We start from the raw sequence: 18,180 nt of genomic DNA, 5'->3' as shown, positions 1-18,180 counted from the left end.
CGTAATCCTTCTGCTCCTAAATGGATTAACCGAACGATTGACCGAATGATTGACGAACTTGTGTTTTTGAATTTACCGACTCGCCTTGTCGACTCTTAGGTATATTGTAGATGTCGCTGTTGTCATATAGTTCTAAAACTCCTAATTTCAGGCCGATTTGACTCATATTGAAAATACAGATTTGTTGCATATTTACTATCTAAAAAATTCGGTTTTGCTACTTCAAAAAATAGTTGAGGTGCATTTGAGGTGTAATTCGGTTCATATCAGGCAAAAAACTTGTTCGCATGACACCAAAAAATATTTAAATAATAAAGAGATCAATGAGGTATGGTGCACTAGACAGGGCTAGTTTACTGGGGCGGCAGCGCTTGGTCGGGAAAAACACGAGTCATTCCTGTGACGTAGAACCGGCTGCCATGGAAATGAAAAATACATCCGTCAGGTGGCTCTGCTGTCGAGACATTTCTAAAAATCGGATTTGCATTTTGCTCATACCTAAAACCTACTTGAGTTACGTGAAGATGAATAATAATTTTTTTGCGAAGCAAATGACTTAAGCTATTTATTTTATTAAAAATTAAAAAAGCAAAATCTGCATTTTCCTTTCAGCGAGCACTTAAAATCAGCTGGTTTCATTGCTCAGTTAATTTGAACTCTGGTGAGATAATCGATAATGAGCATATTTGAGATTTATGAGATAATTCCCCTTAAGTTGACTCGCTAATAAGGAATTGAAAATTTATGTTGAACTGTCGAAGTAGAAGTATTTCACAATTGTAAAGGTGGCCCTGAATGATAATTAAAACAAAAAGCTTTGTTGGTATTTTATTTTCATTTTGCACGATGCCACTTTAAATAAATTTAAATATATATTTTTTTTATCTCTGAGACAATGAGTTTTACAGTTTATACTTATAAGTTCTGCTCAGTTCTAGCATTACTGGTTGTTGTTAAAATTCTTTGTGCGACTATAAAATTTTTTAAAATTTTTATAAAATAATAAAAAAAAAGTTTTTTACTCATGATGTGCTTTACCACCATTCTGCATGTTTTTTAGCTGCTTTTGAATAAAACCAAAAATGTTTCTTTTCCAATTTGCTATTTCTTCTTTTTTGCCGCAAACTCAGTAAAAAAGACGATCCGTGCTCTAATTTGGCCTTGTGAAATGTTACGTTGGATGCCAGAAACGACTACAAAAGCTGTTTAATTAAATTTAAGTAGACAAATAATTAAATTAATTCCAATTGAAACTAAAGCAAAAATAATTATATAATAACAATTACACACAAAACTAAATATGGAAACAGAACCAAACTAAATTAAACCAAAAAAAAGGAAATTCCAAAAAACAAAAATTGCTAAAAACATCGAAAATATCACAGAAATTTAAACAAAAAACAAACACAAAATTACATATACATACAAACATAGATACATGGTTACATACATGCAGAAATCCAAGGAAATAATAGCAAATAGTTATGAAGCAAATCAGAGACCAATAACAGCGGAAAATATTACAAGCAAAATAGATAATAAACTGTGAGGTAGCGAAGAAAACCGATGGAAAATGCGCAAGAAAAAGACGCTTGAAATTGAATGCATAAAATAAGTGGCAAAAGACTGTTAAACGCGAGAAAATGTATTATGAAAGTAGCAAGCTTTTAGGAAAACAAAACCTCCAAGAAATACGTACTGATTACGCTGGCTCACACACCACACACACATACACAGCCACATTTACGCAGGCATACTCAGAGGATGAACTGGCTTAGCAGCAGTACGTTGGTGGACGAAATACCTATGAAATGAGACTTTTTTTTCAATTTGAAACGTTTATGAACAGAAAATCGTTACAAATTTAATCTTCAAAATAATAGCCATCACTAGCGACACATTTTTCCCAACACTCAGGTAATTTGTGGAAGCCGCGCCAAAAAAATTGCCCGTCTTTGGCCGCAAACCAATAATCGAGCAATTTTTTGGCTTCTTCGTGAGAATTGAAGCGCTGCCCGGAAAGTGCGTGGCCCATCGATGCAAACAAATGATAATCGGAAGGCGCCAAGTCTGGTGAGTGAGCCGCATGCACCAGGGGTTCCCAATCGTACGTCTCCACCAATTCCCGGGTCAGTCTTGTTCGATGTGGCGGTGCATGTGGAGGTGCATTGTCATCAAGGAAAATTGCTTTGTGACGCTGATCGGCATACTGTGGGCGTTTTCGGTGTACAGTCTTGTTCAAATCGGCCAATTGTTGTATGTGGCGGGCACCGTCAACTGTTTCACCTTGTTTTAATAGCTCGTACCTAATCATACCACGCTGATCCCAGAAAATACGCAGCATACTGCATTGCCTTGCGGCCGAAGCGATTTGGTTTGGCCGTTGTTTTTGGCTTGTGGCCGGGCGGACCATACGATCGTTTACGCTTGGGATTTGAGAAATACACCCATTTTTCATCACCCGTAACGATTCGATGCAAAAAAGGCTTCCTTTTGAACCGGGAGAGCAGCATTTCACAAGTGGTTTTTCGATGCTCGCAAATCGTAGTTTGAATACACGAAATTCGACATTTTTAAGAGCGACCAAAATGCATTGTTGTATGAAACGTAACAAACAATGAACTGAATATTGTTGACAGATGACAGACGAAAAAAACAAGACATTTGGGAAGGTTTAAAAATACTCCTAGCGACATCTATGGGCTAATAGCTGAAAGTCTCATTTCATAGGTATGGTAGAATGACATGGCTTGCAAAATTCAAAATAAAAATGACTTTAATAAACAGTAACATTAAAAATAAATATTTCAAAATTTCAACTGTCAAATTAGCTAATGCGCCAAAAACGAGCAAATGTCGCCCAAGACAGAACATAATAATATTTGAAACCTTAACTTTATCAATTCTATCAACAAACTCCTTTTTTATTGCTAGAACAGTTTGCGGTGTGGAATTCAAGAGAAAATTTGCTAAAAACTTCACTTACAAAATTCGAACAGATGTGACAATATTTCAATGAAATATGCTCTCCAAAAGCATGGCTTCGCGCTGAATCACTTGAAACCAATGGCGCATATTGATCTCATCGTGTGATTAGATGAAAATAAAGCACGAATAGGTGTTAGAAAAAATTGTTCGTTGTTACTTTGTTAAGCTGACAGCGCAAAATTCTCAAAATTAATTTTGGTCTAACTTAACAATTTGACGTACAACGAGAAAATTTACGCAAAAAAAAACAGATGGAAACTTACTAACTAATGTGTGGCAACTCTAGTTGCAAGAAGAAGAAGAAGTAGAAAAATTAAAAAAAATTATGACATATCCAATAGAACGGTTAACGAAGGACTTGATACAATTGGGCAATTATGGTGAAGCAGGCGGCAAACAAACTACGCGTAGAATTACAAAAACAAAACTAAAACAACTACAGAACGAAAAATAAAACAGAGAAGAAAAAAAAATACAAATAGTACAGAGCTTTTTTATTATTTAATAATATACTGAATTTGAAAAAAAAAACATAAAAAATATTCAAACAAACAAAAATTAACAACGCCTTCTGAAAGCATACAAAACAAATAGAGAATACATACAAACAAACAGTCTTCAAGATTTCTCAACTTCTAGCGTAACATTTATTTTACATAAGTTCCAACCTAAAGCATTTTTTTATAAAACAGCAAAACTTTCAATTAAGTTCGAAAATATTTTATTTTCTATTTTTTTTTTAAGCTAGTAAAGAAGCTTTCGCTATTTCTTGCTCATTAAGCTTTACTACAATAATGCAAGTATTTACCTAAAAAAAAAATTCAAATCCCGTAAGAAATAAACTGCCGTTAATAGATAAATTACTAGGTATTAAAGAAAAACATAGCAAAATACAAGAACAAAGGAAAGAAAAAATATATTACAAAAAATTAAAAAAAATTAAAAAAACATGAAAACATGAAAACAAAAGTTGAAAAAAGAAAATTAAAAAAAAAAAAAAAAAGAGCAAGCCGTTAATACTTACATAAATACATACATACATACCATAATAAACCGAAGAGGAAATTCTAAAATCACATAAACATAAACATGCAGCAGAAACTGAAGGCATGATGTAAAAATTGTAAATTATTTAAATACAGCAAATACATAAAACCAACATAAACTCATCGAAAAAGCTTGTGTATATATGTCTGTAGTAGAAAGGTTTTAATAAGCAGTGAAAAGTATCGAACAATTAAAGTGATGTTGGTTGATGAACAAAAACAAGCTTTTGAAAGAAATAATCACCCACCCTATACACTTGGTACCACCCGGAGCAAAATGAACTACCGATACGGATGACCACATATCCATACACACTCACACACATGCATACATACATAAATGCATACAATTATAGAATAGCACAGAGTTCAGGCCGTTATTTTTTCAGAATGGTAGGAAAGCTGAAAATGTAAGCAACGTTGAGCAAACGTTTAGTAAGATGTTTTATGATTATTTGCAAATTATGAAAAATTCATGAAACTAAAACAAATTTTAAAATATTGTATTAGGTGCGCAACTAAGTTCTTTTGATGAAAAAACAACTTTATTCAGAAAAAATGGTTACAAGTGAATCATTGAAGGTATTGCCCATCGCTGACTACTACTTCTTCCTATCTATCTGGTAGACCTCGTATACCGTCGCGGTAAAACTGTTCATCTTTTTAGGCTATCCACGGATCGAGCCATTTTTTGATGTCTTCATATGAATGGAATTGGTGGTCAGCTAGACCATGTGCCATCGATCGAAACAGGTGATAATGGGACAGCGGAATATCTGAATAATATGGCGGGTGGGGTACGATTTCCCATTTCAGTGTTTCCAGGTAGGTTTTAAAAGAGGTTTGGCATCGTGAGGCCGAGCGTTGTGATGTTGTAGACTCACTTTTTCATGTCTCTCCGCGTATTGCGGCCGCTTCTCGCACAGTGCTCGGCTCAATCGCATCAATTAAAGTCGATACCGATCCCCAGTGATGGTTTCGCTTGGTTTTAACTGTTCATAAAAAAATATATTAACACCAACTTGGTCCCACCAAATACATAGCATAACCTTCACAGCGTTAATATTCGACGGAGCCGACATGACTTTCTATTCTTTGGATTGCTGCAATGAATCCATTTTTCATCACCCGTCACGATGCGATGAAGAAACCCCTTTCTTTTTTGCCGCTGGAGCAGTTGTTCACAGGAGAAAAAACGACGTTCAACATCCCTTGGTTCTAACTCATAAGGAACCCAATTCCCCTGTTTCTGAGTCATTCCCAGAACATGCAATAGCTTGAAAATGGATTGGTGGGTAACTCCTAATCCTAAAGCAATTCAGCGTCTTCGAAGGTTTTTGGCCTTCCTTCATGCGGACGGTCGTCAACATTTAAATCATCGTATTTGGTATATGATACCAAAACAAAATCACTAATGTATAAGGTAAGCTGTGCTGAAGCTTCACTCGGCCATTCCTATTAAATGCGTACCCACAAAAAGATTTACTTCCCTGTGATGAAGTTTTTTTCGCAAAAATTCTCAACACAAAATTCGCGAGTTATCTTTCCACATTTTCCATATATGTATGTACGTGTTTGTATACATTTACGTATATTCGAAACTAAATGTACAGTTTTTGTTTGTTAATCTTTCGCCAGTGTTTGTCAGTGTGGCCTGGATTTTGGTGCGATTTTGATTCGACTTTTTAAGATTTCAGACCGTTTTTCAAAACTGGATTCCGAGAATGTTCTTTCGTACTATTCGTTGCCAACCCTTATAGATATGTGACTACAATTCGGTAGTACCCGGTATGAAACCTCGTACATGGAACACCAAATGATACAAAAACTATTTTCTAATAGGAATCGTCCCTTGGCAGCCAATGAACAAATACCTCGGACTATATCTCTGTCATGAAAAGAGAGCTCGTCATAAAAACCATTTGCTGTTCGGAGGTCGCTCCATTTGTGGAAAAAACTTCAGGACTTACACTACAAATAGGAGAAAAAGCTCGGCCAAAACTCCCATCACATTTGACACTTGCGAACTAAGCAGTCGTGGTGTACAAACAGACAAATAATGGAACGCCTAAAGTTCAAAATTTATTTAGTAATAAAGTTGTTCAAAAACAAAATTGGATGATTGGATTCGAGAGTGTGAACTAATGGCATTAATCTTCAGGATGCTTTCACCTGCTATTTATTTCGAATTTAAGCTCAAAATTCGTGCCAACCTTATGAATAAATGTTCAACGAGGCTACGTACTGAATGCCACACTAAAGTAATGCTTTAAAAGGTAATACAAATTTCGAATTTTTCCAAGTTAGTAAAAACTAGAACAATTGTGCTAGAATTTGTGTCATAAGCGAAACGAACTTGTCTCGATTAAGCGCTGAGTTCAAAAGTGAATTATTTTTAAGTTCGTCTGATTTAAATTTAACATAAAATTATGTTTTTTGGCTGAGAAGTGATTCCGAGTCTCCGAGTTGCTGGTTTCACCAACTAATTTGTTACGAATGTTCGCTCAAAATGGTAATTGGCATTTTTTCACTAATCAAACCCTACCACCCTAATAAATAAATATTGTATTGTATTATTTACACTAAAAAGGTCATGAGAATTTTAAAATTTAGCAAGTTAGTCAAAAACACATGGTTATCTACAAAATAACTGCAGATTTCTTTAAAACTGAATTTTAAATTTTTTTTTTTATAATTTGCTTTCGATGTAAAAACCCATGTATGTACTTTCAGCGTCAAAATAAAGTGTGCACCACATATTGATAAATTTTGACTGTTTACAATATTTTTTTATTTATTTTATAATTTGAATTATTTTTTTATAAAAATATTGTTCATACTACAACAATAACCATATAATGCAAAGTTTCAAACCTTGTACAAAAATTGTAAAAATTCGGCAAATTTTCATCAAAATTTTAAACTTTTTTCTTCGAATTTTTAAGAAAATATCTCGAGTATGCAGTTTTATGGAGCATTGAATTTTCGCATAATAAAGTGAAAGCTTCAAGTGGTTGAAGAATCGCATTGATTTTTGACAATTTTTTCCGCTTTCGGTGTTGGGTGGTTGCTTCCATATCAAAAAAAAATGTGAAGGTGACTTGAATGGAGAAAATCCGCCAGACCGAAATCGAAAAAATTCTCAAATATCAGTATGATTTTTGACCTACTTGAAATTTGCACTTTAATGCATCGAGATTTAATGAGCTATAAAATTGCATGCTGGAAATTTTTTCAAAACTTCTGATTAAAAAGTTTGAAATTTTGATGAGAACACGCCGAATTTTTATAAATTTTTTACAAGGTAGGCGACTTTGCATTATATAATTTTTGTAGTGAAATTTGAAAACGTCGAGCCAAGGGGCACCAGGAGATTTGGTCGCACCTAAAAAGCACTCAGACTAAAAAGCCTATTATATTGTAGTAGTAGTGTTAACTATATTTTTGCATAAAATTTATTAAAATTAAAAATAAAAACATAAATTTTCAAAACATGTCAACATATGGTGTACTCATTCTTGTGACGTTGACTGTATAATGCCACGTTGCTTACATTTCACTTAAATACCTTCTACAGCTTTTTACTATTTTCTCCAAATAGGTGTACAGGATACATAGAACTAGAAACAGGCCAGCTTTCTTTAAACCCACAAAAACAAAAAAAATGATAAAAGTACAAAATGTAAAAAAGGTTAAAATTCATGCCAGTTAATGAAGCAAAGATATCCCAATCGAACAAACTCAAAGTGCATAAAAAATTGTATAAAAAAAGCAAATGCAAAAACGAGGATTAATACAAACTAACGAACCGTTAACCGCTCTTATGATCGTATACACACATAAACAAAAATGCAAATACACAAATGAATTAAGAAGTAAAAACCCAACAAACAAACCCAAACCAAATTGCTTTGCAAAGCCACCAACTACAAGGCGGCGCACTATGTGTCATTGTGTGTGTTAACTCTAATAAATTAACTGCCAAATGCAATAAAACTAACATCAAAATTTGTTTTACGAATGCTTTTGTTTAAGCTTTTTCAAGCTCACCACAAAAATGGCTTCAATTTTTATTTTATGTTTTGCTATCGAAATCATAGCTTCTCCTTTTTTACTTCTTGCATTATTTTCCCCAACAGATTTTATGCCACATTTGCCTCACCAAATCACCCGAAACAGTAACAACAACCACAACCACAACAACAACAACAAAGTATACACAGCATATACACACAAAAAATGATGACTGAAAATATGCAATTTTTTTAAGTTGCACTATTTGTAAATTAAATATCAAAATATTATTGTGTACATAGAAAAAATTACTTAAAAACAAAGTAAAACAAAACAAAACTACCAAAAATATGTATTAAAAGGTAACATTAAATAATTTTAAACATATGTAAATATTAAATTAAATATATAAAAAAAAATATAAAAATAAAGACAGCTAAATAAATAATAAAATGAGGAAATTATTTAATATTGAAAAAACTAAATAATTAAATGAAACAAAAAAAAAATGTTTGTAAAAGTAAAATGTAAATTCAACAGCTTTGAATACCGTCCACGCACTCATACATAGAAACACAAACACACATACTTATATATTTCGCGTTCACACTTGCACAATAACTAGAGAAAGAATAGAGAAAGAAGAAACTAACTCAACACGAATGCATAGTAATATTGAAATTTTCAAAAATTACACAAAAAACAAAGTAGCATGCACAGATTTTTTCCATTTTTTTTTACGAAATAATTTATGAAAGTTAACACATGCACACAAATGACGCTTTGTAGTTGCCTTCAGTGGCAAATAACTATTGAACGAGTAAGTCTGCAGTACTGAGGAATGTTTTTGAATGCTGCTTAAACCCCGAAAAGTATGCTACACCCGAGCATGAGCTACCGCAATGCTAGTAGAGATCTTCAAAACTCTCATGTAGCTTATAGGAAGGTTTAACTATTGCTAAAGTCCCGAACATTAGCTAAAATGGATAGTAGACAACGGTAATGACATAGCTTCGAAATCTCATAACGAAGCTTGCTTTTAGACAGATGACACTGGTGTGCCGCGGCATTTTTATCTTGTCGCGCTTTCAGTTAAAGGGTTACGTGGGTTTAGTCGGGTAAAAAAGGCCTATTTTCAATATTTTTTTTTCTATGTAAAAAATTATTTATTTAATTCAAACTTTTTTCTGTCTTATAGATACATATGTAAATCATAATTTCTGAAATTTTCAAAAAAAAAAGATTAAAACTCCTCCATTGTGACGTCATTTCCGGTGACCCCTCGAAGAAAAAGTGCATCCGCGTTGTCAGCATAACTCCTGACAGGATTATCAAAAATGAAAAAACAAAAATAAGTGTTTTAGTTAAGACCATAAACTCGTGCTTGAACGAAGGAAAGAAAAAAAAAGTAAAAATTGGAATTTTGGCAGACATGTTTCCAAAAACATGAAAATTTCGGTCAAGTTTGCTTGGCATTTTGTTTTTTTTTTTAAATAGTTGTAATTGAAAAAACAAAAAAATCCTTCGTCCAAGCACGAGTAAATTGTATCTCGAACACCTGTGTGAAATTTCATTAAGACCGGTTGAGTAGTTTTCGAGAACATTTGACTACCGACTTTGAAAACACGGGAGAACGCGTTTAAGGGTGTAACAATAAAAGTGGCTTGAAGCGCACACCTTCCAAAGGCTGTATCTCCGAAACTATTATTCGGATCGACTTGAAAATTTAGGATAATATTCTTGAGATGTTGTAGAAAGTAGTAAGCCAAAAAAATTGATTTTCTGAACCCACGAAATCCATGTAACCCCTTAAGCGAATTTCAAAACAATTTGAAGCTTTTTTCTGTGTAATTGAGCTTTTTTACTTTATAAAATTAGTTTGTTTTCTAGTTTTTGGTGCTTTTTAATGCGAGCAGCATTATTTATTTTATTATTTCGTTCACTTAGATTAAACGGTGTAATTCTCTATTGGCTTGTGAAAAAATGTATAAATATGCCGCGTGTATCTTTTTCGAGCATCAATAAGAGATTTTCTGCCACGCAGCACCATCCAGCCATAATAAACCTCATCTCTAGGCTCAGATTGACAAAGTTTGGCTATCCGAAACAAAATTGTGTGAGTACCTTCGGCCCTCACGTCAACGGACATTCGGCAGTAGAATTCTGCTCACTCATTTAACACTTACTCACACTCTCGCCCTATAAATTGTTGTTCAGACGGCAATTAGGTAAAATGAGCGGTGGCTGCGATGGTTTTTTTTCGTTTATCACCAACACAATCTCAGTTTTTTCGTAAACAAACCGCTGTGAAAACCTCGTCTACGTCAGCAAATCAGCTGATTACTTCAAAAGCGCTAAGAGCCAGTTAACGGTCTGATGTTGACCACACCTCCGCATTCTGTACGTCTTGTTAGTAATCACAAAGCAAGATGATTCCAACAGAGCTTTATAGCTGTTTTTCGCCATTTTGTAGTCTACAATTTTCAATTCGAACACGCCATAGTACGATATTGTTCCCCATTCTATAACAACACCTTCTCGGCTGTGATGTAGACTCAAGTACCTTTCCTCCTTTTTTAAGCCATGGATTGTATCCATCCGGTCCATCAAGATTGAACTTCTTTTCGTCATTAAATACTACTTTTTTCCATTCACCAGAATCGTTATTTATAACAGAACCCCGAGCCATCCATTGGTCCCTAGCAAAATCAAGGCAACATTCTTTGCGAAATTTATTCAAAGGTGTTTTTGTTTTAATTTTTTATGTTTCCGATGTGGCGCCTTTAGAATAGCCTTTCAAACGGTGGGTTTGCTGGCTGCAAAATTTGGCATTTCTTTCATTTTTGCTATTCAATGGGCGGAATTAAATGCAATCATAAGGATTTTGGGGGTTTCCTTCGGTGTCAAAGCCATCGCAGTTAGCCTTTGCAGTTCTTACCATAGAAGGCAGCTTCTTCAACGTAAAAATCCACAACATTTAGACTTCGACCAATCTTTTTGGCAATTTGGCAGTTTTAAAGTCCATCTGAGGTCGAGATATCGATTTGTCCTTTTTCGCGATATGTTAAACCTTTCTGATTTACCATTTTATTAAAAGCAAGAATTTTTCGGCCAAAAACAATGAATGCTTAAAAATACAATCCCTTTTCACCGCTTTAATACACAAATAATGTAGTTAAACTGAGCGTCTCTATTCATTAGAACCAATACTCGTAAATCAGGCACAGTATTACAGCTGATGAAGATTTGCTGGTGCAAAATACCGCTAAATGGAATAATATAATATCATATTTTCATAAATGTTTATTTTCGAGCAAACTACAGTCTTCCTAAAACTATTAGAAGCCCTTGTGTTTCTACATCAAATACGTTTGCTTTCATAACCATTTTCTCCATAAAAATGATTGCCTCTAGTCAAGTGAACCGGCCTGTATATACTTTATATACCAGTGACGTGTTAAATACACGAAAACTTGAAAAGATCCTAGCATAGTGTGAAATTATACTGCATGGTAACCCTGAATGTAGCTAAAAGCTTATTATGAAAATTTACCATCTAAGATTTTTCTCTCTCGAAGATAAGAAGCTTTCGTTCAGGTGCCATAAGAAAACGATGTAGTTACTTGTGCAGTGTAAGCGGAATTTCAAATAAGAACCAAAACCATTTGCGAAGAGTGTAATAAGGTTATAAAAAATATTAATCTAAAATATAAGGATATCAATAGCATATAGCTCTTTAATCAGATTTAGCTATTTTTAATTCCGAGATCAAGACACAGATAAAAGCTCTGCTGGTATAACCCTTCCTCTCACCATGAACGCTAAAACCCCATTTTACGATTATTTCATCAGAAATATTATGTAAAATATACTTTGAAATAGTTTTCCTCAGATATTGAAACTCTCATTCATGTTTAACAAAAGTTGGGCGAATATATCTCCGCTATTGCGCAGATCCTTTTGAGGTTTGGACCCAAATACTTCACCGTTGCGCTCCCTCTCTAATGAGACAAATAAGGCACATAACAGACTTCTGCTCATTTTCATCTCTACTTCTTTTGGAATAGTCATTGAAGTTATAAAAGCACATCTTTTAACGAGATGGCTGAGTCATTTCACCTAAAGATAACATGGGTTCCTGGCCATCGCGACATTGAGGGTAACTGTAGAGCCGATGAACTAGCGAGACTCGGCACTAAATTGACTGATGAGTACATAGATAATGACATAAGGATACCCTTACAAACATGTAAGCTACTCATCCTTGAAGAAATTGTAAAGAAAGCAAACGAAAGATGGCGTAATGAAGCCACCTGCAAAATCGCCCGTCAACTGTGGCCGACTCTAAATGCTAAACGCACAGAATCTCTGCTAAGCCAAAATAAACACAGTCTTAGCACATTGATCTCAGTCATAACGAGGCACTGCCTAATAGGTAGACACGCCCAAAGGATGGGTGTGCAAACACATGACTTCTGTAGAAGTTGTCTAGATGAGGACGAGGAAGAGACAATCTCGCACCTACTGTGCCACTGTCCTGCTCTATCCAGATGCAGGTTTACTATTCTGGGTGAACAATTTTTTGATGAGTTGGAAGATCTCAGTTCTACAGAAATCACAGATATTTTACACTTTTTGAAAAGCCCACACTGGTTTTAGGAGAGATAGGGACAAGCTCCCCACGCGGCATCAACTCCAAGTCGATTCGAGACCTTTCATTCATTCAGTCTCGAAGCCTGCAAAAGCACGCTTCGACGATTTGCTGTCCGAAAAGTGGATTTAAGATGCCTGTATAGTTTCTGTATTAATCATTATTAATTTTTTACCCGAAATATTTTGCCACCACGAACTTGCTTGCTTCGGGTGCTCCCTTTATAAGCCATCACAAAGTCCACTACTGTCACATCTTCGGAGTTTTCGAACTCAGGAACTTCACTCGCAAACGAACATTCAGGCTTCGCCCTGCGCTGTCATGTTGGTTGTGTAGTATTTTCACGACATAGACTGAGTACTACTTTGCCGTGAGATACATACGAAAGTTCACGTATATTTCACGGCAATGCAATTTGTATGGATTTTGACAGCCATTTCACTTGACTTGATCAGTAACAACTTGAAGCCCACCTCTATCACTCACGGGTAGAGTTGAGAAGACACAAAAGGTTGCACATAGCGCAGCAATCGGTGTCCATGAAGTTGGCTAAAAAATTGCTTAGCTGTTTAGAAAACACTATTCTTATAATTTTTCTATTATTTGTCTGTTTGCAATAATCTGCTTAGTTTTCGATTTTTTCTGTCTATTCTGACAGTTTCAGCTCAGTTCCCCTTCACAGCTCATCTAAAGCTACGTCACTTTAAAATCATTCACAAAACCCAACTTCAATCTGCGTAATTTCGTATTCGTATGCTAACATTCCTGATAGCGAGCGATTTGCTTATCTCCCTCATGCAAAGGTGTAAACTTAAATAGTGAGTCTGAATCGCTTGTTTTTTCTTCATTGTAGCTTTTTAGGCATTCGATTCACTAGGCCGTTTTTAATTATTTCTTAGAAGATCGTATCCACTTTCCTGTGGCGCCCACTGCTTCCATGCTTCTTCAGCGCTACACCGCACTCGTTCAATATGCCCAAAATCTTAATGAATATTTCTTTGCTAACTGTAAATAGTCACACAAGAGTTCAATAGAACTGATATTATCAAACAACAGAAATTTAAAATTACCAATTACAAATTACCAATTACTCAAATAATAGCTTACCAAACAAACACAAACACTTTGTACAAAATCTAAAACAGTTGTACTAGAAATAGGAAAAGTAATTCGACGAAGAATAGTTTTGAGAAGATTCGAAACATGGGTTAAAGTAAAATAAAAAAATAGAAAGAGCTAGCATTTGAAAAAATGCGCATATTACTCGTACATTCAGCAAGTAGGCAGCTTTTAAGCTAAGACTCTATGTGGCGCCTTCCAGACGTTGGAACTTTCACCGCTTTATTCAGCGCTCAGGTGTTATAGCTACCATGTCTTATACATAGCTGAATAAAGCGCTAAAAGCCGTAACGCTGGAGAGGTCTGGCATAGAGTTTCAGCTGTAGTCAGTCCAGTTCCAGTTAAAGCTCCAGTTCAATTAGGGTTAATATGTCTTTTTTGTTTTTTTGCTAAAACAATTTTTTCTATTTTTGTTTTACACTTGTTTTTTATAATTTTATGCCTTGCTTTACACACATTTGTATAGTATTATGACAGCTCTTACTAAAATTTTGAATATCACAAATCTAAACTTGCTTTTTGTGAGCTATTCTAACGAAAGCTCAGTTAAGCTCGACACTGGTAGCGTTGCAAGACACAAAACCAAAAGAAAAAACCAGTAACAATACTCAATACACAGTCCAAGCAAATCGAAAATATTCCATACACTAAACAAAAGTTCAGTGGCCTCTCCCTGACCCTTCCCAAACTAAACGAGCGCATGCGCGTCACCCTGTTAACCCTTAACTGCATTCATTTGTTCGATAGAGTGTCTCTTAAGCGAGCAATACAAAAGCTTAACTAAATGTTTAAATTTGGAATAAATGTGTTCAAAAAAATTAAACAAAACTAATTAAATGAGTAAATAGCAAGAAAAAAGTATCTAGAAAAATTAAAACAAAATAAGTTGAGATGTGAAGTTGAAAATTTTCTTATGTGTACTAAAAAATGAAAAAATGTAATGAAAATTAATTGTGTGAACGTGTAAAAATTGTTAAATATTGTAAATATTTTAAGGAAAATATGTGAATAAGAAATTAAGTTAATTTACGAAAAAAAAACAACAACAAAATGCAAGAACAAATGTAATATACTGAATGCAAATAAAATGTGAAGAATAAAAATTTATTTATGAAATGAAAACAAACAACAAATCACGTGAATTTCATTTTCAAACGTGTGAAGAATTAAGAATAGCTAAACGTAAAAGTATAATAACAAAAAAAAGAAAAATGTAAAAAGTTTGTTAATTTAGTTTAGTTTAGTTGTTAGTGCGCGAGTACGTAATTACTTTAAGTTTAACTAGGTTCTTGGAATTGTGTAAATTTTTGTACATTTAATTAATTAATTTAGCTAGTTGCTTAGTGCAAAGTTACCGTAAAAAATTACAAAAAAGAAAACAAACCCAAAAAAAATACACACCATAGTAAAATTAGTTATTAAAGAAGTAAATATTGTAGCTCATTATTTCATGATTTTTGTTTGTATTGTCAATTGTATGTATTTGGAAGTGTTAAATAATTTTTTACCTGTGAAAAAAAAAACAAAAAATACAAAAGGCGTAGAGCAATGTATGAAATAAATTTTTAAATATCATATATGCATATATACGTTGAGTTTTCATTTAAACATTTATTTATTGCGCAGTAAAAGCGTTGAGCCTGATTTTTTAAATTTCATTTATTTATGCTAAAGTCGAAAATTCATATTTTTCTTATATGCCCTTCTCTTTATTTAAAATTCAGACAGTATTTAGAGCCATTGTCCTCACTCTCCTGTAGTCTCGCCGCTCACTTTATCCTGCCGATAAACCAATTTCCGTTCGCGCGGGTCGATATATTTAAGGAGTACGCTTGATGTGGGCTTTAAAATTTGTAGTTCGCTTCAAAGTAAACAGAAATTAATTCAGGCTGTGCAGCTAATAGAGCTATCACAATGGGTTCGTTGCGTCCATTGACTGACTTGAAACCTACCTACCTATGAAATGAGACTTTTTTTCAATTTCAAACGTTTATGAACAAAAAATGGTTACAAAATTAATATTCAAAATAATAGCCATCGCTAGCGACACATTTTTTCCATCTCTCAGGCAATTTGTGGATGCCGCGCCAAAAAAAATTGACCGTCTTTGGCCGCAAACCAATCATCAAACCATTTTTTGGCTTCTTCGTGAGAATTAAAGCGCTGCCCGGAAAGTGCGTAGCCCATCGATGCAAACAAATGATAATCGGAAGGCGCCAAGTCTGGTGGGTAAGCCGCATGCATCAGCGGTTCCCAATCGTACATCTCCACCAATTCCCGGGTCGCTCTTACTCGATGTGGCGGTGCATTGTCATCAAGAAAAATTACTTTGTGACGCCGATCGGAATATTCTGAGCGTTTTCGGTGTATAGAGCTGTTCAAATCGGTCAATTGTCGTTGGTAGTGTGTACCGTCAACTGTTTCACCTGGTTTTAATAGCTCGTACCTAATCATACCACGCTGATCCCAGAAAACACGCAGCATACAGCATTGCCTTGCGGCCGAAGCGATTTGGTTTGGCCGTTGTTTTTGGCTTGTGGCCGGGCGGAACATACGATCGTTTACGCTTGGAATTTAAAAAATACACCCATTTTTCATCACCTGTAACGATTCGATGCAAAAAAGACTTCCTTTTGAACCGGGAGAGCAGCATTTCACAAGTGGGTTTTCGGTTATCTTGCTGCCTTTCAGTCAGTTCATGCGACACCCATCTTCCGACCTTTAAAATCATGCCCATGTCTTTCAACCGTTTGGAAATGGTTTTTTGGTCAACTGATCTGCTCTGCCATCATTTCTTGCGTTTGACCATCATCATTCATCCAACAATGCTTGCAATTCGGTGACCTCAAACTTTTTCGGTGGCCGGCCACGGTCCTCGTTCTCCATGCTAAAATCACCACTTCGGAATTTTTCAAACCACCTGAAGCACTGTGCTCTACTTAGAGCGTGTCCACCATAAGCTTCTATAAGCATTTGATGAGCTTGAGAAGCGTTTTTCTTCAATTGATAACAGAAAATCAACGATGTCGGCAAATCGTAGTTTGAAAGCACGAAACTCGACATTTTTAAGAGCCACAAAAATGCATTGTTGTATGAAACGTAACAAACAATGAACTGAATATTGTTGACAGATGACAGACGAAAAAAACAAGGCATTTGGGAAGCTTTAAAAATACTCCTAGTGACATCTATGGACTATTAGCTGAAAGTCTCATTTCATAGGTATATAAACTTACCGTGGTGCTACAGTGAAAGTACGGCCGCATATAAACAAAAAACAATTGTTCCTGCCGTGAAAGCAAATATCATATTTCGTTGTGTAAATACCGGATTTCATTGATTAGGACGTAGACGCTGGTTGCGAGCGCAACCTCGAGATCGGCACAACTTGGTTAAGCATAGCCTTTTGTCTACTCTTTTAAACTTTTATCGAAAAGGGTACATTTGATTTGACTCAATTAATTTAAATTCTATTTATTTTCTGCATTGAATTTGATATAATAAAAATAGCATCGATAAAAACTTGCCCGATACAAAATTGTTCTTCAAACAGTTGTGATTTTCGCCACACTTGCCCTACGGCAAAAGTCGAAAGTTGCCAGTTTTTGGGCATTCCGTATGTGGCATACGGCACGTATGTGGCGCCTTTAACTCAAATACAGATAATCAATTTTGCTGTCAGTCGAATTCGTTGCCGCAACGGACCCATTGTGACGAGCCTATAAAGCATAACTCTGCAAAATTAACAAATAGTCGAACAAAATAGTGGATTTTTTTACCACAGCCGCCCTGTATTAACTTCCGTACCTGCAAAAGTAGACTTGTTAGGCATTTGAAAAAACGAAAAAATGCACTGTAAAGCTAGGAGTGGTTTATCGACTCATTAGTTAGATAAGAAACTGGCCCGAAATATAAAATATAAATATCAAAAATAAAAAATTTTCCGGATTTTTTTTTTGGTTGCATATTAACATTTCTATGAATAGTAGAAACCCGCAGCAATGATATTACCCCAACAATCCACTTGTGCCAGCTAGTAACGTTATACAAAGATGTATAGTAATAGCTTTATTCCTTTTGCATTCCACCCGTTAAAGAACACTGCGAAATTTTACGAATTGGGTGAAAAGCCACAAAAGAATAAATCCCACTTGAGTGGATATACTCGGTATGAGTTGAAGGCCCATAACTTTTTGCGACTTGATTACTAGTGTTGTAAATGTAACAGATGCTATGGTGAATGCGCCTCTGGCAAGTAGTCACATGAAACCGAGACGCATCCACACTAAGTAATAGCAATAGAATCGCTGATTTGTAAACATAGTATAATAAAAAGGGTTTCCCGGTGCTCTTTTTGCAGGT

General features: G+C 34.9%; 1 protein-coding gene across 1 annotated transcript in view; it reads left to right on the top strand.

Moving 5' to 3' along the window:
- The window catches only part of LOC128857441 (potassium voltage-gated channel protein Shaker), a 186,123-nt gene that overhangs the window by 143,917 nt on the left and 24,026 nt on the right, over nucleotides 1-18,180 (top strand). The window contains exon 13 of the mRNA XM_054093199.1: nucleotides 8,174-8,247. Within this exon, the coding sequence (XP_053949174.1) occupies nucleotides 8,174-8,247 (74 nt within the window). The remainder of the gene's footprint in view (nucleotides 1-8,173; nucleotides 8,248-18,180) is intronic.

This window comes from Anastrepha ludens, chromosome 3 (assembly GCF_028408465.1).
Source record: "Anastrepha ludens isolate Willacy chromosome 3, idAnaLude1.1, whole genome shotgun sequence".
Lineage (NCBI taxonomy): Eukaryota > Metazoa > Arthropoda > Insecta > Diptera > Tephritidae > Anastrepha > Anastrepha ludens.
Note: the sequence above shows the minus strand (reverse complement) of the source record. Positions and strands in the feature narration are given on the sequence as shown.